Raw genomic sequence first — 19,765 nt, 5'->3', positions numbered from 1 at the left:
GTACTTAATGGATAGGCTAATATTTATATCAGTGTTGGAATTCCTACACTAGTTGCGGGGGCGTTAATGATGAGAATCTTTGTGGGGCTGAGAAATAATAATATTCATTTTTAATGCCCAGCGAAGCGAGTGAGTATAGATATACACATATTTTATAAAACAGAAAATGTAAAGTCGGAGTGACCTTTTTAATTTTCTACCGCTTACATGAGTGAACGGACAGATTGTCTGGTGTATGTTATTTCAAAATGTGATTGCCGCCATATGTCATAAGAAATGGTGTCTCTATTAAATTACATAACGGCTGTCTAGACCGGTACCCATGACTACTTCGCTGTAGAAATAAGCAGAGTGAGTCCGCACGGGTAGGTACCATCACCCTGCCAATTTCTGCCGTGAAGCAGTAATGCGTTTCGGCTTGAAAGGTGGAGCAGCCGTTGTAACTATACTTGAGACCTTAGAAGCTATATCTCAAGGTGGGTGGCGCATTTAGTTGTCTATGGGCTTCAGTAACCACTTAACACCAGGTGGGCTGTGAGCTCGTCCACCCAACCAAACAAAAAATAAATAGTGGTGGAGCCAGTGTAGGCTTATAATACAATACACTCTGTCTCCAGTCGATGGTATATTACGCAAATTTAGAGTACACGACGTTCATCCATATTCGTGGGAGTTGTTCGTAAACACGTAGTGTGTATTTTCTAAAAAAAAATTGTAGGTTTCTACAGGGTTTGTGCATCGCTTAACACGTGTAAATCGAAGGTATTTCAGGCCGCGTCGCTTTTGGTTCGGTTCTAATTTTGTTGGTCAATTTGTAGATTCAAGTGTCAGTTAATTAGTATTTAAATGTTGAATGTACTTTATGAATCTAGCCTTACAATTTTAAAAGCATCTAAATACATATTGCACACACGTATGGCTACAGTAAGCGCGTTCCTACTGTAAATCTTGATGTGTAATCCATTCAAAACGATATGAATGTAAAGAAGTAAGGTAACCATGGTAACTCTGTAGTGGGATCGATTTCAATTTGCATACTAAAAAAACTTAACAAAACACAAAACTGGTGAGCGATTCCTATACTTTTTCTGGGGAAAATTTGATCGTTCGCTTCGTTCATTTCGTATCAAACAGTAATTGCTTTGATTATTTTGTATGCACGCTATCAAAATAAGAAAAAAAGCTTTAAACTAATTTTCCTAAAGTAAAGTTTGCATTTTAAGAAGAAATTTTTCATGGACATCTTTGTACGATAGCCGAGTATAAAATGCCTTTTAGTTGCTTAAATTATTAAATAGCCACTTTCGCTCATGTACACCGAAAAGGTAATGGCTCGATCCTGAAATCGCGTCTCAGCCACAAATTTTATGTTAACTGAGGAAATATGTAGTACAGTTTCAAAGGGTTTCGCAACATCCATAATAAGCACGGATGGTTTACTTATTACCGGGGTCCTTTGCAATATATGTAAAGCTACGAACGAGTTCAGGGGTGATTGGCCGTTCCCTGGCACAGCCTGGTGCGGATCGATTCGACACCAAGCCGTCATATCAATCGCAGGAATATTCCTTATTTTTATAATACATTACTTACGTGCCACGTATCATTAAATAAGAATACAGTTTGACGCAGCGATGCTGATCTTGGGTTAACATTTTTTTTTTTCCTACCTAAGCTGATAGCCTTGAGAGGCTATTTCAGCGTTACCTTAACTAGTAGGTGAGCTCACGGTGATCAAACCGGAGTGATACTAACACTGACCCTAACAAGAGCAGTGCTTCGCAGAATCTAGCACCGGATCGGAAACGTGACCCACTGAGAAGATCCGGCGAGAAACTCAGTGGGCTGTGTCTATGGGTTAATTCGCTCGACGAGACCTTCATCGCAAGCGACGGGTTCAACGAGGACGGTGACCGGGGTTAATAATATGAAATGTAAATTGCATTGCAAGCCAGAATTTGATCTATCGGTATCTGGATTGGGTCCGTTAATTGGGTATATGTTTATCGCATTTATATGTAAGATTCAGAAATGCATCTGTTTGTTACAGTTTAGAAAATGGGTAGAAAGGTGACAGTAGCGGTTTGTACGTTGAATCAGTGGGCTCTGGACTTTGAAGGAAATTTGAACAGGATATTACAGTCAATCCAAGAAGCCAAAGAGCTCGGTGCACTGTATCGAACTGGCCCGGAGTTAGAGATATGGTAAGTTATTGTGATAAAACGCAATGTTTTTTTTTTTTTTTCCTACCTCATTACTAGTAGCCTCGAGGGGGTATTTTGGTTGCACTGGACTGGGAAAGCACAGAGTTCAATGCACTGAAAAGCTTAAAGCGCCTTGCCCAGACATTTAAAATATTTTGCTTAATAACTTTAACAGTATTTATGTCAATTATCGTCATGCTAAGTTTGTCTGGAATAAATCACAATTGACAAATAATTCCATTTGTTACACCCAACACTTTTGATCTTGTTACATAATCGCCGATAAAAAGATACGACGTTCCAAGTAAACTCAGAAATTTATCACTGTGTTACAGTTGTGGTAGATTTATCTAAAAAGATACGTATTACGCAATATGCATTGGAGATATATTATATAGGAGATATTGTATACATTGGTATATATGTATTAGTAGTTGGGAGCCGCCTTTAATTTGACTGCCGATGGAGGGTAATCTTTTTTCGAGCGTATATGTCCATAAATATACAGATGTTTAATTTTATGGCACGCTCTGCAGCCTAAAACTTTTGACGTTTTTCAACATATCGAGTGTCATTAGATTCGTCTCAGTTGCGGGAGGGACAGAGGGTATATTATAATAATGTGTATATAATTAGTAGGCAGCGGCTTGGTTCTGCTCCTGGCATTGCTGAACTCCATGGGCGACGGTAAACATTCACCATCAAGTAGGCCGTGTTCTCGTCTGCCTACAAGAGCAATAAAATACTAATAATGTGGAAAAAAATATATTGGATTGTATGTATAAAGTAGACCATGGTACTAATTTTTTTTATCGATAATAATCTAACTAAGAAGTGTGATATTTAAAAAGCAAATAACGATTTAAGCTCCTAAAGGTATTTATTATGGACGGTGACGAACAAAAAAATATAAAGTAATTTTTATGTAACTGAGATGGTTCAATTTAAACAACTACCAATGAAACTGTTTAGCTTCAACCCGGTGTAGTACTCGATACGTAGATATTATTATCATTATTGTCTGTATCTTTGTCTGTCTCTTTTTGTCTCCACTACGATATTTCTATTCGAAAACTAACAAGGTTTTTCGTCGCAATATATGTATTTAAAACGATAAATTTACCAAGAAAAAGAAATTCGTTGATGATAAAATCCATTAAACAATGCGGAAGCAAAAGTTGTAAATGCACATTTACTTCTATACATAAATTAGATAACCACCTAAATAATCTCAGTTGAAATTTACTAGTGCTGTTAAGGAAGACAAGGTCCCACATTAATCTTTTAATGACATTCGTATTCGTACTAAATCAATACTGTCGTTTTACTCCATTATAATGTATTTCATGATCGAATAAGGAAAGAATAAAATTATTTTATTAGCGTAGACAGACACGGACTACGGTTGTTATTCCGGGGGGTGATAGGGAAATAGTGGTAGGTTGAAATTGTCATGGTTTGTCCTTCGGCAGAAATAAAATTAAAGCGGAGGTAGGAATTGAACATGCATAAACTCTGATGAATAGGTACTAGTGTTCGTCTAATGATCGAAATTAGACCACAATCACTGAAACTGAAGGTTTATGCCCGTATCTTTAGACGTTTCGTAAAATAGTCCTCCACTCTTAACTCATCCGATGATGCTCGAGAATTCCCTCCAAACTTACTCGAGTTTGGTATTTTTAGTCGACCATTACAATATTCCTCAACTGTCCTCGAGCGAGGTAATAATGATGAAAATTTGATCAAGCTAGCATCAAACCCATAGAGTTCTGTAGTCTATGGTCATTGTTTAATGTTAAAGTCAAGCTGCCGCTGTCTGTTTGACACTAGATGAACTTGTTTGATGTTTTGGTTGCTGAGTTATTCGTAAATATGTGTGCGTGCGGTAAATCTGAAAGTGTATTATTTATTTTCTAACCTATTATTATTTTAGATTTTGGATCCGGCTTTGTATTTTTATTCGCCGCTTTTGTGTGATTTTGGTTGCATCGTGTTGTTGAAGTGCTTTTCCACAACCACCAGTTTATTATTATATAAATAAAACTTATAATCGCATTGACTTTATTTATCAGGTAGTAAGCAAAATATGTCTCTTAAGTAGGTAAATAAAATAAAGAGTTTCAAATGTCTAACCTCGAACTATTTACTTTATTAATAAATATTATCAAACTTAACTTATCAAAATATGCGGGAATCATGCACAGATCCAGGCCATTGCACAACAATATCATATATTTCCATTTGCGGTCCACATACTATTTGGACATTGATAGAAAACCAGCCTTGAGGAACGTTCAAGGTACGTCGCGACGTACCTTGACTTGACAGTTCGCTTACTTCACTCCGGTTAGGAAATTTTTCCAAGGTCGTTTGAGTGGAGTTTATTTTTACGACTACGATGGGTGGACTAGCTAGCCCATAGACATCCACAACGTAAATCCACCACCCACCTTGAGATATAAGTTCTAAGGTCTCAAGTATAGTTACAACGGCTGCCCCACCCTTCAAACCGAAACGCATTACTGCTTCACGGCACAAATAGGCAGGGTGGTGGTACCCACCCGCGTGGACTCACAAGAGGTCCTACCACCAGTAATTACGCAAATTATAATTTTGCGGGTTTCATTTTTATTACACGATGTTATTCCTTCACCGTGGAAATCAATCGTGAACATATGTTGAGTACGTATTTCATTAGAAAAATTGGTACCCGCCTAGCCTGCGGGATTCGAACACCGGTGCATCGCTCAACACGAATGCACTGGACGTCTTTATCCGTTAGGCCACGACGACTTCTAAACTTATATACATTACATACACCAAAATAACATTCTTTTACAATTTTTGTCTGTCTGTCTGTTTCTTTTGGCTAATCTCTGGAACGGCTGGACCGAATTTGGCGGGACTTTCACTGATAGGTAGTTGATGATATAAGGAGTTACTTGGCTACTTTCTTAACTGCGGGTAACATTGCGGGACTCAGCTATCAATAATAAAATTTAATGTTTCCGAAGTGAAGCGAGGGCGGGTCGCTAATCTAATGCCGAGTTTACATTACGAAATTAGTGTCATGCATGTTGAGCTCAGTTTCACTAACCCTCAGTAACCATGGCGCCATCACCATCAAAGCTAAATTCTATGCTATATGCTATATTCAATGTAGCTAAAGAAATGCTTATATACCTATAAACTTAAAAAAAAGACTATCAAGAAAAAAAAGGTTGGTAGATTCGAGGATGGTGAACAAGAAGGCATTTAGGTGCAATGAAGTTAGTCTCTGAATTAGCAGATAAAGATCCTGAGAGTTATAAAAACTATTATCGAATGAGTGAATATAATTTTGCTTTTTTACTGTAGGTGTTTCGGGTCCCAGAGACACCGTTGTCGCTGATATTCATTAATAAGATCTATATTTTTATCTGTACTCCATCGTTGGTTTGCCATTTTCAACGTTTGAAGCGCGTCCGAACTAACCATACACACGTCCGCACAGCGCAGGCCCTTTCGCGACATTAGTTTCACGTCGCGTTTACACTATGAAATTAGTTGCATGACATTAATTTCACCAAAAAATCGCGCAGGGCACGAAACTAATTTCCATGCATGAAATTAATGCATGCATTACGAAAGTATTAAATTACACGTGAAACTGTTGGTAAAACTAATGTCACGAAATTAGTTTCATGCCACTAATTTCGTAATGTAAATTAGGCTTAAGTATATAAAAATAATGATAGAAATACAAAAAAAAATTTTTTTATCGTTTTGGTAAAAAAGTTAAAAAATATATTTAAGAAAAAATGAGAATATAAAACACCTTAAGGATAAGAATGACAAAGACAGGTTGTAAAAACTGATATGTTTTGAAAAAAAATTTTTTATGACAAAAACTTTTGTACAGTAAAGCGTAGTAATTTTAATTATTTATTTTTAGTGGTTATAGCTGCGAAGATCACTTCCACGAATCCGACACGTACCTTCACAGCTGGCAAGTGCTAGTCGAACTATTGAAATCGCCAACATGTAAAGACATACTCATAGACGTCGGTATGCCGGTACAGCACCGTAACGTCTCATACAATTGTCGTGTGGCGTTTTTCAACAGGAAGATAATACTTATCAGACCGAAAATGATATTGTGTGACGACGGGAATTACAGGGAGACCAGATGGTTCTCCTGTTGGACTAAAGTAAGCGAATTAGTGTTATAGATAGTAGTCATAGTTCCGCCGGTAACTTTAAATTTTAAAATTGTAATTTATTACTATAGTGTATTTCTTTAAGTTAGACGATCTTCCATAATCTCTATGTAAAGAGTCAGATGGTGTATTCTCTCGAGTTAATTAATTAATTAATTAAATACAATACGACTCCTATAATTTCTCCCCTCCCCTTAATAGGGAAATCGATAAATATTAATGTTTAAAATGATCCCAGCAAATTTTTACTTGAACGTATTTTAGGTCTTTACATTACTTTAGCTCGCGACAAAATCTCAAGGTATCTGTATCAAGTATCTGTATGTAATATTTATCTGTATGTAAAGCAAATATCTGCAAAGTATCTGTATGTAATATTTATGGTTAACACACACTTTATTATTCTAGGACAGACAAGTCGAAGACTTTTATTTACCAAGAATGATAACGGCAGTGACGAACCAATCCACCGTTCCTATTGGTGACGCGGTTATCTCGACCAGAGACACTTGTATCGGTTTCGAAATATGCGAAGAATTGTGGAATCCACAAAGGTATTGCTAAGTATTGGTTTTTATATTATGAATTCGTTTCGTTGGTATCCATTTTATACGTTTATTTGTAGAAAGGAACTGTGCGATATTTACACATTCGGATAAACATATAATATAAACAAACAAGATCATTATTATATTGAATAAATAATCCGAGGTAATCAGGCACGATCACATCGCCCTAAATTAGGATTCCATACACTATGGGAATCTTTAAATAAAGTTATATATAAAAACTAAATACCCAGACAAAGAGTGAACAAACTTGCTCAACACACGAACGTTAGTCCCATTTGCGAATCGAACCCTCGATCTTTGGCGCAGCAGCTATGACCGCTAAGTACTGTGCCATCGAGTCCGTCAAATATTACATTGATCATCATTATAGCTTGGTTAACTAAGCTATAATTATGAATTTATATATGTTTCTATATTTCTCAGCCGCCACATTCCGTTGAGCTTGGACGGGGTAGAAATAATATCGAATGGCTCCGGCAGCTATATGGAGCTCCGTAAAGCGTACGTCACGGTCGACTTGGTGAAGAGCGCGACCTTCAAGAGCGGGGGCGCATATTTGTTCAGCAACTTGAGGGGCTGCGACGGCCAGAGGATATACTTCAACGGCTGCTCGTGTGTGGCCGTGAACGGAGAAATTGTCAGTCGGGGGCAGCAGTTCGGCTTGATCGATGTTGTAAGTAAGACGTTTTGTCTGTTTGTGTAGTCAAATTTCAAGTATTGTCAAATTTTTATGGAGCTGGAGCAGCTTCCCTTCGTTTGCTGCCAGGGGCGCTGTTCCAACTCCATACAAATTTGAGTTAACTTTTACGCGATGGAGAAGTTAAAAACTCTCACTAAGATAAATGATAATTATTAAAAAAAAACTAGTTTTGTTAAAAGTACTAGCTGACTCGGCAGACTTCGTAGTGCCTCAATCGATAAATAAAAAACCTAAGCTTTTGTATAAAATAAACTTAAAACAAACAAAAGGAATCCGTCCGACGGAGGACATATCGAAGGGAAAACACTATTGCTATTTTTATTTAATTCCGAGCATTTTCATATTTATCTACCTTTTAAACCTTATAATTCAAGACCAAAATTAGCCAAATCGGTTCAGCCGTTCTCGAGTTTTAGCGGGACTTAACGAACAGCAATACATTTTTATATATATAAGATTCAATTAAAGAAGTTTAGCAGTTCATCTAGCGTTCGGCGATTATTTTTCGGCAGAGCCCAATTAAAGGATATTTGGAGCGCCAATGCTCACCTTAAGTTGTGACGTCAAAGTCTCGATAAAATTCCTTTGCGTTCGAAATAGGCTGAACGGTGTTAGAACTTAGATGTTATAGGTTTCAGAAAAAAAAAAACCTTTCTGCATAGTACCTAACATTCACTGTGATAATTTTGCCTCCAAATATTTATACGATTATAAAAGTTTAATACATTATATTCATCACCATTAAATCGTATTAGATTTATGTGCGTGTGTTACAGGAAACTTTAATATCTTGTTCTTCTAGGAAGTAACGACCGCTACCATAGATTTAGAAGATATAAGGTCTTATCGAGCAAAAAATAGATCTCGTTGTCATTTGGCAGCTTCGAATAAACCATTTCCCAGGATCTTTGTGGATGTTTCGCTGTCTGACGATGAAGACATACATTTAACGACGAATCCACCTATACAATGGCACTATTTGAGTCCAGAAGAGGAAATATCTTTGGGTAAATAATATAATCAACTAATTATTTTGTATATTGATACAAATCTATGTACAATTTTATCAAGCAAACTGAACTAAATCAAATAAATTGTTAGATTATATTGTCAAGTTGAATTATCCTAAAAATTTTTTATTGCTTAGATGGGTGGACGAGCTCACAGCCCACCTGATAATAAGTGGTTACTGGAGCCCATAGACATCTACAAGGTAAATGCGCCACCCACCTTGAGATATAAGTTCTAAGGTTTCAAGTGTAGTTACAATGGCTGTCCCACCCTTCAAACCGAAACACATTACTACTTCACAGCAGAATCTAATATTTTTATTATTTTTATTTTATTGCTCTTGTAGGCAGAGGAGCATACGGCCGACATTATATGGTGAGTGGTTATCGACGCTCATGGACTTTAGCAATGCCAGGGGCAGACCGAAGCCATTGCTTATTATATTGCTGTCTATCATATTATTTAACACGTTGACTGCCATGTAGGTTACGGATGCCCTACGTGGCGCACTGAAGTAATTATCTCGATTTCTGTTACTAAGCGCCTAGATAGCCTAATTTTGTCTTCTTTTGTTTGTTAATGTATGTTTTAGTTTTATAGGTCTCTCAGAAAAGGACTTATTCTCAGTATCTTCAAAGACAGAAATCGACGCGTAGGGCACCGGTGAACTAAATGGCAGTCAACGTGTTAAGCCACTAGAATATAATTTATTCATTTGGAGTGGCAGCCCTGAGTGGAGAGGTTCTATCGGTTCTATTTTGACGCAATGCCAACGTTACTTGTCGCTTCCAGGTCCCGCGTGCTGGCTGTGGGACTACCTCCGTCGCTCGGGCCAGGGCGGCTTCTTTCTACCGTTGAGCGGCGGAGTGGACTCCAGCAGCACCGCATGCATTGTGTTCTCTATGTGCACACAGATATGCGAAGCCATTAAGAAAGGAGGTTTGTATATCTATACTAGCGACCCGCCCTCGCTTCGCTTCGGAAACGGTTATTTATTATTGATTTCTCCACTATTTAATGGATGTTATTATACTTATAAACCTTCCGCTTCAATCACTCTATCTATTAAAAAAAACCGCATCAAAATCCGTTGCGTAGTTTTAAAGATTTAAACATATGTAGGGATATAGGGACAGAGAAAGCGACTTTATTTTATACTATGTAGTGATATATAATTATTATTTTTATTGCGTTTTTTTATTGCGTAAGTTCTAAAGTTTCAAGTATAGTTACTTATATATCAATTTACATAGATAATAAACATTAAACATTAGTACAAGATTTTTGAGTATATCACCGAAAAACATTCAAATTGATTCAGTATTGTGGAGTTTCACCCGCACGAATTCTTAGACAAATAAATAAAAATAAAAACTTTCGAATAACAAATCTATACTAATATATAAATCTACAGTAGTTTTTACGGATGTTCCGTTATAACTACTGAACCATGCATCCGATTGACTTAACTTGGTATCCATGTCGAAAATACATGTTCTTAATGGATAGGCTAATATTTATATGAGTGTTGGACTCCCTACACCAGTTGTGGGGGCGTTAATGACGAGAATCTTTGTGGGGCTGAGAAATAATAATGTTAATTTTAAGTGCCCAGCGAAGCGGACGGGTGGGCACAGCTAGTAACATCTAAAGTTAGATTTTTAACGTTATATGTATCTTCAAAAAAAATATCTTGCGTTATGTTAATCAATAAATATCCTTACAGAAAGTCAAGTGTTATATGATGTAAGGAAAATCATGTGTCAGCCTGACTACACACCGTCCGACCCGATGGAGCTGTGCAACAAGCTACTGGTTACTTGTTATATGGCGTCGGAGAACTCGAGCCGCGAGACCAAGCAGAGAGCTTCGCAGGTATTCATTTTGCTCGAAAATAACTTGCAGTATTGATATTTTTTTAAATACAGGCAAAACAGGAGGGAGAATCCGAGAATCCGAGAATGGAGGGCTCGGGTAGTGCTGGACTCCAACCAGCTAAAACCTCTAATTTTGCCTTCACAATTATTTCCCATGTCGTTGACATGGCTCTTAATATTACGTTTGAATTTTTTTTTTATATATATTTTTTTTACTATATGTAAAGGCTATGGATCGGGAGTTTTTACTTAATTTTTGCGTACAGTCTTACAATCCTAAAGCTTACACATCTATTTTTATAAATCGTTTCAATTTTTACATAATGGTCTTTTTTCAGGTTATATTTCTTATGCTAATACAATTAGTCTAACTATCTAATACAATTCTTATGATATACAATTTCTACTTACTATATATATTGTTATCATAGTTTGCTTTAAATTCTTTCTATTTAAGATTCTATTTGCTATTTTTAAACAATACTTTATGAACAATTCATTATCTTTTCTCTTAATCAACTCCGGTAAATTTCTAGCAACCATTGTAGTATTTAATATTTGCTTGATCTCGAATCGGTCTCTTGCAAAGTAGTATTGATTAAGTCTGTTAAAAATTTATAATGGAGGTGAGGATAAATGACGAAGGGAAAATTAAGTCTATTAAAATTTTCTCGGGATAAATGACGAAGGGAAAATCTTCCACCGAGCGGGTGATATTGCTCGGTAGACCGATGGTCCTGAATGTTTTCGTTCGGAACTTGTATATATGGGAGCTTATCTTGAAAATGTCGTAAGCGAGATTCAGGAATCTGTCAAATGTCTTGTGTTTGTATGATGGCTACCCGCTACAAATTTATGTTCTTTTTCTTCATCTTATCCAACTAAGTAGGATCGGCACAGCTATTTTTTCTCTTCCATTCTCTTCTATCAGCCGTCATCTCAACACTCACTCCTCTCTCTCTCTCATATCGTCATTCACACACTCCATCCATGTCTTCTTCGGTCGACCTCTTCCCCCTCTACTTTTACTTACTTACTAATACCATTTCCATACATTCTACTTGTTACGACTGCTCTGGGGTAGACCGGTGCTACAAAATGAAAAAGTGGACTGTATTAATATTTAGTAAATTTATAAAAAGAGAAAAACAAGTAAAACAAAAATAAATAAAATAAAATAAATAAATAAGTGTTGCGGGCGGCGTTGCTACACGAAGTGACGAAGCCGGTGTAAATCCGCTACCCCGCGCCGCTGTCCTCCTCCCGGCGCCCGCGCCGCGCGATCCTTGATGTCCGATCATCGACACTGCCATTTCCATACATCCTACCATTTCCATACATCTACAATCGCTGCAAATTTATACACACTTCCAATGACAGAAGTGAGTGAATGATAAAAAATCGTAAATGAAGTTTAGGAACCTGTGGTACATTTTCAAACGTAATTTGCTCATAATGTAAAATCGTCACAAAACGGAAAACCGAGTTCATCACAATAAAATGAGAATAACATCAATGTATGTAGTACAAGTCGAATAAAAATGCTTTTTTTAACGATAATTTAAAAATTGTTGATAGTTAGTATTTTGATAATTTTAACTAGATTAAATTTAAAAGCACCAAGTTTTCTAATAAAAAAGAATCATCGAAAGCGTGTCACACATAAATAATGCAGTAAAAAATTTGATATGTTGCTTCTTTTTTTAAATCAGTTAAAATATTATTTGTTATTACCACACAAAAGTATATTTAATATAAAATACATATCGACGCTTGAAAGGCAAATGTGACTAAGCGACAATGCGTAAACTTTACAGTAGACTAATTTAAAGTTGAAATACCTGAAAAAAAAAACTATTTTAACGAATCTAGCTGTAGGATTGAAATGATTTTAATAGACCTAGAAATATATATTTCTTGCGCATCGAATATGGTTATTGTCTATCATTTATGTATAAAGCAGTTATTTTCGCTTAGTCACGTTTGCCTTTCAAGCGTCGATATTATATTTTTCCAAATAAAAATTAATGCTTATTTATGTGATTCAGGGAAGTTTTTTTCATAGAACCATTAATATCAAACAGATGGCGCCTGAGTTGTGTTAAGAAAACAGTGATTTTCATACAATAAGATAATCTTGACCACTAGTTTTTTTTTTATCTGAATCTCCGGACAGGTACACAGATATAAGATTAGTTGACCATTGGTATTATTTATAACATATAATAGTTTTGTATTTTCAGCTCGCAAGCCAGATAGGCAGTTACCATTTCCCAATTCTGATCGATACGGCGGTTAATGCTGCGCTTGGGATCTTTACTGCGGCCACTGGTCTTTTACCGATATTCAAAAGCAAAGGAGGCTGCCCGAGACAGAACCTTGCATTACAAAATATACAAGTAAGCATCGAAAACAATAAATAAGAAAGAAAAAATAAAGTTCAAACACCTATACATATACCTATACAGGTATAACGATACCTACGCTGATATTTAAATTATTTTCGCATTAATGTTCAATCACTGCTCGAAATTCGACATATAATCACTGGCACATACAAATTGAGATTGATCTTAAGTATTACACTTCTCTTTCGATTTGTTATTTAAACAAGAAAAAATATAATAAAATAAAATCGGTTGATAAATAGAGCAGAATATTACTGTACTGTTTCGTCTTTGCCTGATTATCTATGTATAGACTAGCCGAGTCTATTACTTCGTCGGCGAGGACTTATTTTTTATTCTTATTGTTATTGTAGACGTACCACCTACCTCAGGGGTAGTGTTGATCGTCACACAGACAACAGTGATGTCACGAGCCAACCAAACCGATGATATTGTATATTTACAAACAAACAGACAGACAACAAACAAGACATCATAACCTTTTTTTTTGAGTAAATCTATACCCAGATTTCTGTATACATACATAATTTGTATGCAACATGAATTTAAAGAAATATAGCTTAAAATCTATAAATATATATCGACGCTTGAAAGGCAAACGTGACTAAGCGACAATAACAGCTTTATACATAAATGATAGGCAATAACCATATTCGATGCGCAAAAAATATTTATTTCTCGGTTTATTAAAATCATTTCAATCCTACAGTTAGATTTGTTAAAATAGAATTTCAACTTAAAATTAGTCTACTGTAAAGTTCACGCATTGTCGCGTAGTCACGTTTGCCTTTCAAGCGTCGATATACACATATACTATAAGAACTACTTTTATATCATATCAAAAATACCCAATTTTAATGCAATATTTAATGTTTCCAGGCCCGTATACGTATGGTTCTGTCGTATTTGTTCGCGCAGCTAATGCTCTGGGTCCGCGGCAGACCTGGAGGTCTTTTAGTACTGGGATCCTCAAACGTCGACGAAGCCCTGCGAGGCTACATGACCAAGTACGATTGTTCCAGTGCAGATATTAATCCCATCGGTGGAATATCTAAGACTGACCTCAAATCTTTCTTACATTACGCTAAGAATAGGTGAGTTTTATTAGTGAAACTAATAAAGTTATAAGTGTCTTTATTTTTATTGCCTAGATGGATGGACGAGCTCACACCCCACCTGATGTTAAGTGATTACTGGAGCCCATAGACATCTATAACGTAAATACTCCACCCACCTTGAGATATAAGTTCTAAGGTCTCAGCATAGTTACAACGGCTGCCTCACCCTTCAAACCGAAACGCATTACTGCTTCACGGCAGAAATAGGCAGGGCGGTGGTACCTACCCGTGCGGACTAACGTAATTACGCAAATTATAATTTTGCGAGTTATTACACGATGTTATTCCTTCACCATGGAAGTCAATCGTGAACATTTGTTAAGTACGTATTTCATTACAAAAATTGGTACCCGCCTGCGGGATTCGAACACAGGTGCATCGCTTGATACGAATGCACCGGACGTCTTACCCTTTAGGCCACGACGACTTCATATGATATGCTCGACCCAGCATAACTAGACATCATTTAGTTTTTTATTCGTTCCCACGTAAATATGCAGATTGTACTCACGCAGAAATTGTTCGATGAAAGAACGCTGTGCCCACTAAAACTATATACGATAAAATTATATATTTGTAAACAACAATAACAATTAAATTAAACGCAACGTTTTTAAAATTCTAGATTTTTCTTGCCGTCTCTATCGGAAATTCTAGAAGCACCTCCGACTGCAGAACTCGAGCCATTGGCCGACGGTCAGATAACGCAAACCGACGAACAAGACATGGGTATGACATACGCTGAACTGTCCGAATTCGGAACTTTAAGGAAGACCTATAAATGCGGCCCTTACAGCATGTTCGAGAAACTGGTTCATAAGTGGAGTGATAAATGTACGCCTAAGGAGGTTAGTACTATTTGCTTGTTTTTAAACTGCGTAACAATTTGAAGATGGGTAAAACTATTGTGAGATTTTGGAAACGAAACAACGTCTTAAAAATGAGTATACTATTCATAATAATAATATGCAGGTGTTTTAAATAGGCCATATACAAATAGGTCACACACACTTTTTCTTTTGAAAAAAAGTAAAATTACATTTTCAAATTTTTCATAATTTGTAAAATGTCCCGCTGTTTTTTAAATAAATAAAAGAAATTACCCTGTATTTCTAGATCGCGAATAACAAGCAAATTCTAATATTTTTAATTTATTGAAACTAATGACTGATGTTGGAAATGAGACGCATCTATAGAGTCGACATGTTTCAGGTGGCTGAAAAGGTGAAACATTTTTTCCGGTGTTACGCGATCAACAGGCACAAGATGACGGTGCTGACGCCTTCCTACCACGCCGAGACATACAGCCCCGACGACAACCGCTTCGATCTCAGACCTTTCCTATATCGAGTACACTGGAATTGGCAGTTTAAGACCATAGATGACGCTGTGAGAACTATATTTATGTTCTAGCTAATACTAACTTGTTGCAATTATGTGGGCCGCATTCTCACTTTTAAATACCCTACCTATTAGTTGGTAGCCTAAGAGGTTATTCCAGTTACTGAGCTCACGGACTCAACCTGAGTTTGCTAACATGAACCTTAGCAAGATCAGTGCTTCATAGAATTTACTGAAAAGATTCGGCGAGAAACTCAGTGGGCTCATTCTCACTAGGAATATTTTTTATTATTATATATTTATGTTATGTTAAATTGAAGAGAAACATTTTTGGGCTGTATTCTGCAATGGCCAATTTGTGCAATATTACTTGCTATTCAAAAATTTATACTTTTAGAAAACGAAAGGCTAAGGTAACCACATCGAATATTGTCAAAAGCCTTAAAACAAAAATATAATTGAAACGGATCAAATAATTTATCCGAAAATGATTATTTTTATCTTATATATGGTTTATAAAATTATACATATTAATGTCACGTAAATTACACATTAATTTTAATATTTTATAACAAGATGGTTTTTAAAAATAAAACATTTTTTTTATTTACATTGCTTGAAACTTGTGTGATTTGAAAAACGTGTTCCGTGTTTACATATTTTAATGTGTGATGTTCTTTACTACTGGCATATTCATATGTTCTACAATGTGTTTCTCTGATAATATTTTTTGACTGTACCATCGTGAATTATATAAAAAAGAGCGACTTGTAAGGTAAACAAATTAATATATCAACTTTTCACATTTATGTTTAGTTATATTGCGCACTTGCTAACTAATTGAGGTAGCCTTTAAAAAATCAATAACACAATGACAATATTTCATAAAATCAAAATACCAGTCATGTATGTTTTCATTCTGATTTTTGTTCATTATACTTAAATTTTGAACAAAAACTAATAAGAAATCTACATACAACCGAATGCGTCATAGCATAAGTATGCTAATCTTTAATATCGTCTTTCAACTGTATCGATGACGCAATGTGTTGTTTACGTTTGTTTAGAATTGAATTAATTTTAGAGGTATACTAGGTGTACCCGTCCGCTTCGCTGGGCATTTAAAATTAACATTATTATTTCTCACCTCGACAAAGATTCTCATCATTAACGCCCCCGCAACTGGTGTAGGGAGTCCAATACTCATATAAATATTAGCCTATCCATTAAGTACATGTCATTTTTACATGGATACCAAGTTTCAAGTCAATCTGATGCACGGTTCAGTAGTTATAACGGAACATCCGTAAAAAACACTGTAGATTTATATATTAGTATAGAGTATAGGTTTACCAAACAAATTTTACTTACGTCAGTACAAGATAGAAAAATAATAATCGTGTATTCGTTTTTGGTGTATTTTCTATTCGCTTCGAGCTCTTACTCATGCCATCTTATCGCGTGTAGTTCCCCGATAGTACAACCTTCGCCTTATTTTTACTACCGAAATCACTACAGCCATATCTTTGATTCTCGTTCTGAGAAGCCATGTCCACTTGTCGTGTAAGCTTTAAGCCTTTACTGGTGGTAGGACCTCTTGTGAGTCCGCACGATTAGGTACCACCACCCCGCCTATTTCTACCGTGAAGCAGTAATGCCTTTCGGTTTGAAGGGTGGGGCAGCCGTTGTAACTATACTGAGACCTTAGAACTTATATCTCAAGGTGGGTGGCGTATTTACGTTGTAAATGGGCCCCAGTAACTACTTAACACCAGGTGGGCTCTGAGCTCGTCCACCCATCTAAGCAATAAATAAAAAAGAAGCTAATTACTTGTTTCATCTGCAGGTCATACAAATGAGCAAGGAAAAGCGTACATCAGTTAGCCGGGTTGGATATGAACAGAGCAAAACAAATCCGAATTCTCCGACTACTACATTGAGTTCGTCGTTCACAAAGAACGACAGACAGGGTGTACTGATATGACATTAATGAACACTAGCTAAATAAATTGCTGTTTCTGACGCGAAGCAGTCGTACGTGAGGGTTCGAAGGTGGCTCAAGATGGGTTGCAGCATTGTGGTATCCATGGGCCCCAATAAGTTCAAACACCCACGTAAGCATTAAAAATATATATCGAGAGTTGATGGCTATTTGGTTTAAGCGAAATTTTTTAAACTTTACAATGGTGAAATTTAAAGTATAAAATTTGGAAAAATACCATGACAGAAAATCTTCTTCGGCTATTTGAATGGGTGAACTTAATTGAGGTTTAATTAAAACATCGAATAGTTGATGCTAATCTTATATATATAAATGAATTGCTGTTCGTTAGTCTCGCTAAAACTCGAGAACGGCTGGACCCAGGGACGTCTTAAATCAGGCTGTGCTCCTGGGCACACAAGAATTTGAGGCTCTTTTGGAAAGTAAAAAAAGCAAATTATAATTACATTTTTTTACTGAGTATGCCCATTTGTTATAGGTAATCAAATACAGTATGATAATAATATAATGTGTCATTAATGATATTAGAATGCTGCTGGTTTTTTGGTTACGATTACGATAACGGTTCCCGTTAACGTAATCGTAACCATTAGATGGTGTACTTAGTAAATTAGGTAGGATGCGTTCGGAAATATTATTAATTAGTACAGTTGAAATACGCGCAGTCATCGATATAATGGCGTAATATATGCCTTGTAAATTCCTTCTGATAAGATTACTGATTTGTAAAAAAAGTGTAATGTGCCCAACAATAATGTTTTGAGAATAAATGTGTGAGAGAAATTGTCGGTCCTTCGGGGCCCCCTGAGAATGGGGGCCCTGGGCGCGGGCCCCGTGTGCCCTTATGGTAAAGACGGTATTGGCTGGACCGATTTAGCTAATTTTGGTCTTGAATTATTCGTGAAAGTCTAGACAAGGTTTAAAAGGTAGATAAATATGAAAATTGTGGGAATTAAATAAAAATAACAATTTTGTTTTTCCTTTGATGTGTCCCCTGTCGGACGGATTCCTTTTGTTTGCTTTAAGTTTATTTATACAAAAGTTTAGGTCTTTTATTTATCGATTGAGGCACTACGAAGTCTGCCGGGTCAGCCAGTACCAAATAAAACGCAACTTTATTTAAAAAACTAAATGTCGCGTATTTAGCGAAATGTCGCTTAAACCAAATAGCCTGTCACCCCTCTATATACTTATATGTATATTTATTTATTTGTACCGTAGAGATTCGAGATAATCAGTTCTCTATGTACGGCCGATGTGTTAATGTGAATTTAAATCACGCGTAGAAAATTAAAAATAGAAGTATTAACATTTGCCTGGTTTATCGTAATGACAGTATTGACAGTATTGTAGTTTTGTTGGTGCTTGTGCGATGAGTTTTTATTTGTATTAAGCTGTAATTTAGATGTGTAGTTTAGCGATAACCGAACTGTGTCGTGGTACAAAGTTGGTGATTAAAAGACATATTTATAGACACAAATCATGAATGTTAAATAAATGTTCCTTAAAAATTGATTGCAGTTTCTTTTAAATTTGTTTCTTTAAAAATAATTTTATCACGGGATTCGATAATAACGCAGCGGAAAAACTCCGTTGCTTAAATAATGAAACGGTGGGCGTACTCTATAGTTATCTGTTACCAAAACATTGTTAAATAAATTTATAAAGTCACTAAGTATATACGTTCCTAATGCTTTTACATAAATAAATATCAGAACGAAAGTCTCAGTTGGCAATAAAAATATAAACTATTATCGCAAATTCTTACTATCCCGTACGGGTAGGTATCACCATCTTGCATGAATCTGTCCCGAGGCAACCCTATATTCCGGATTGAAAATAACATTGGTATGCATTGGCGGCATTGACGCCATCTGTTATATCTGTTCTATTCAATGGAATTTATTTTTCATATAAATCAAATACCTTTAAATTTTAATTGAATTAAGAGGTTTTGAAGATTTTTGGTTTTCCTTACCGTTATCTTTCCTGCACCTAGCCACTATGTCAGAAGTGTTGCGGTTCTCGCCGGACTTTCCCGGCGGATTCTGATTACGACCCGGCAATATACGCAGTCGCCAAGCAGCTTATCTTGATCTATCATTAGGCTTTAGTAGCAGGCGTTCAGGCACTTGTGATCAAACCCCAATAATAATAATAAAAAACTAAGGAATAAGAGAAAGTGTTGAATGAAGCAGATTTTGATTGAAACTGCCTTATTATCTTGTCTTTAAAAGATTAATTTTCCCAACTTGAAATCTGTCGGTATTGGAAAAAATACACCCTGTATTCCTGGATTCTACATAGTGATCTACATTACCGGAATAGCA

General features: G+C 36.1%; 1 protein-coding gene across 3 annotated transcripts in view; it reads left to right on the top strand.

Annotated features, from left to right (window-relative positions):
• Window positions 1-18,948, top strand: part of LOC101735515 (glutamine-dependent NAD(+) synthetase) — a 30,210-nt gene extending 11,262 nt beyond the window's left edge. Inside the window, exons 2-14 of one of the 3 annotated variants that reach the window (XM_062671865.1) lie at window positions 1,786-1,969; window positions 2,051-2,204; window positions 6,142-6,397; window positions 6,815-6,960; window positions 7,402-7,651; window positions 8,481-8,685; window positions 9,482-9,628; window positions 10,416-10,564; window positions 12,810-12,965; window positions 13,854-14,068; window positions 14,718-14,940; window positions 15,305-15,481; window positions 17,280-18,948. In XM_062671865.1, coding sequence (XP_062527849.1) covers window positions 2,059-2,204; window positions 6,142-6,397; window positions 6,815-6,960; window positions 7,402-7,651; window positions 8,481-8,685; window positions 9,482-9,628; window positions 10,416-10,564; window positions 12,810-12,965; window positions 13,854-14,068; window positions 14,718-14,940; window positions 15,305-15,481; window positions 17,280-17,417 — 2,208 coding nt within the window. In that variant the 5' untranslated portion in view covers window positions 1,786-1,969; window positions 2,051-2,058 and the 3' untranslated portion in view covers window positions 17,418-18,948. Of the gene's footprint in view, window positions 1-1,785; window positions 1,970-2,050; window positions 2,205-6,141; window positions 6,398-6,814; window positions 6,961-7,401; window positions 7,652-8,480; window positions 8,686-9,481; window positions 9,629-10,415; window positions 10,565-12,809; window positions 12,966-13,853; window positions 14,069-14,717; window positions 14,941-15,304; window positions 15,482-17,279 lie in introns of those variants that run through there. The other 2 variants (XM_062671866.1, XM_004927763.5) reach the window with 2 other exon arrangements.
• Window positions 18,949-19,765: the final 817 nt, after the last annotated feature.

The sequence above is a fragment of the Bombyx mori genome, chromosome 13 (assembly GCF_030269925.1).
Source record: "Bombyx mori chromosome 13, ASM3026992v2".
In the NCBI taxonomy this organism is placed as follows: Eukaryota; Metazoa; Arthropoda; class Insecta; order Lepidoptera; family Bombycidae; genus Bombyx; species Bombyx mori.
Note: the sequence above shows the minus strand (reverse complement) of the source record. Positions and strands in the feature narration are given on the sequence as shown.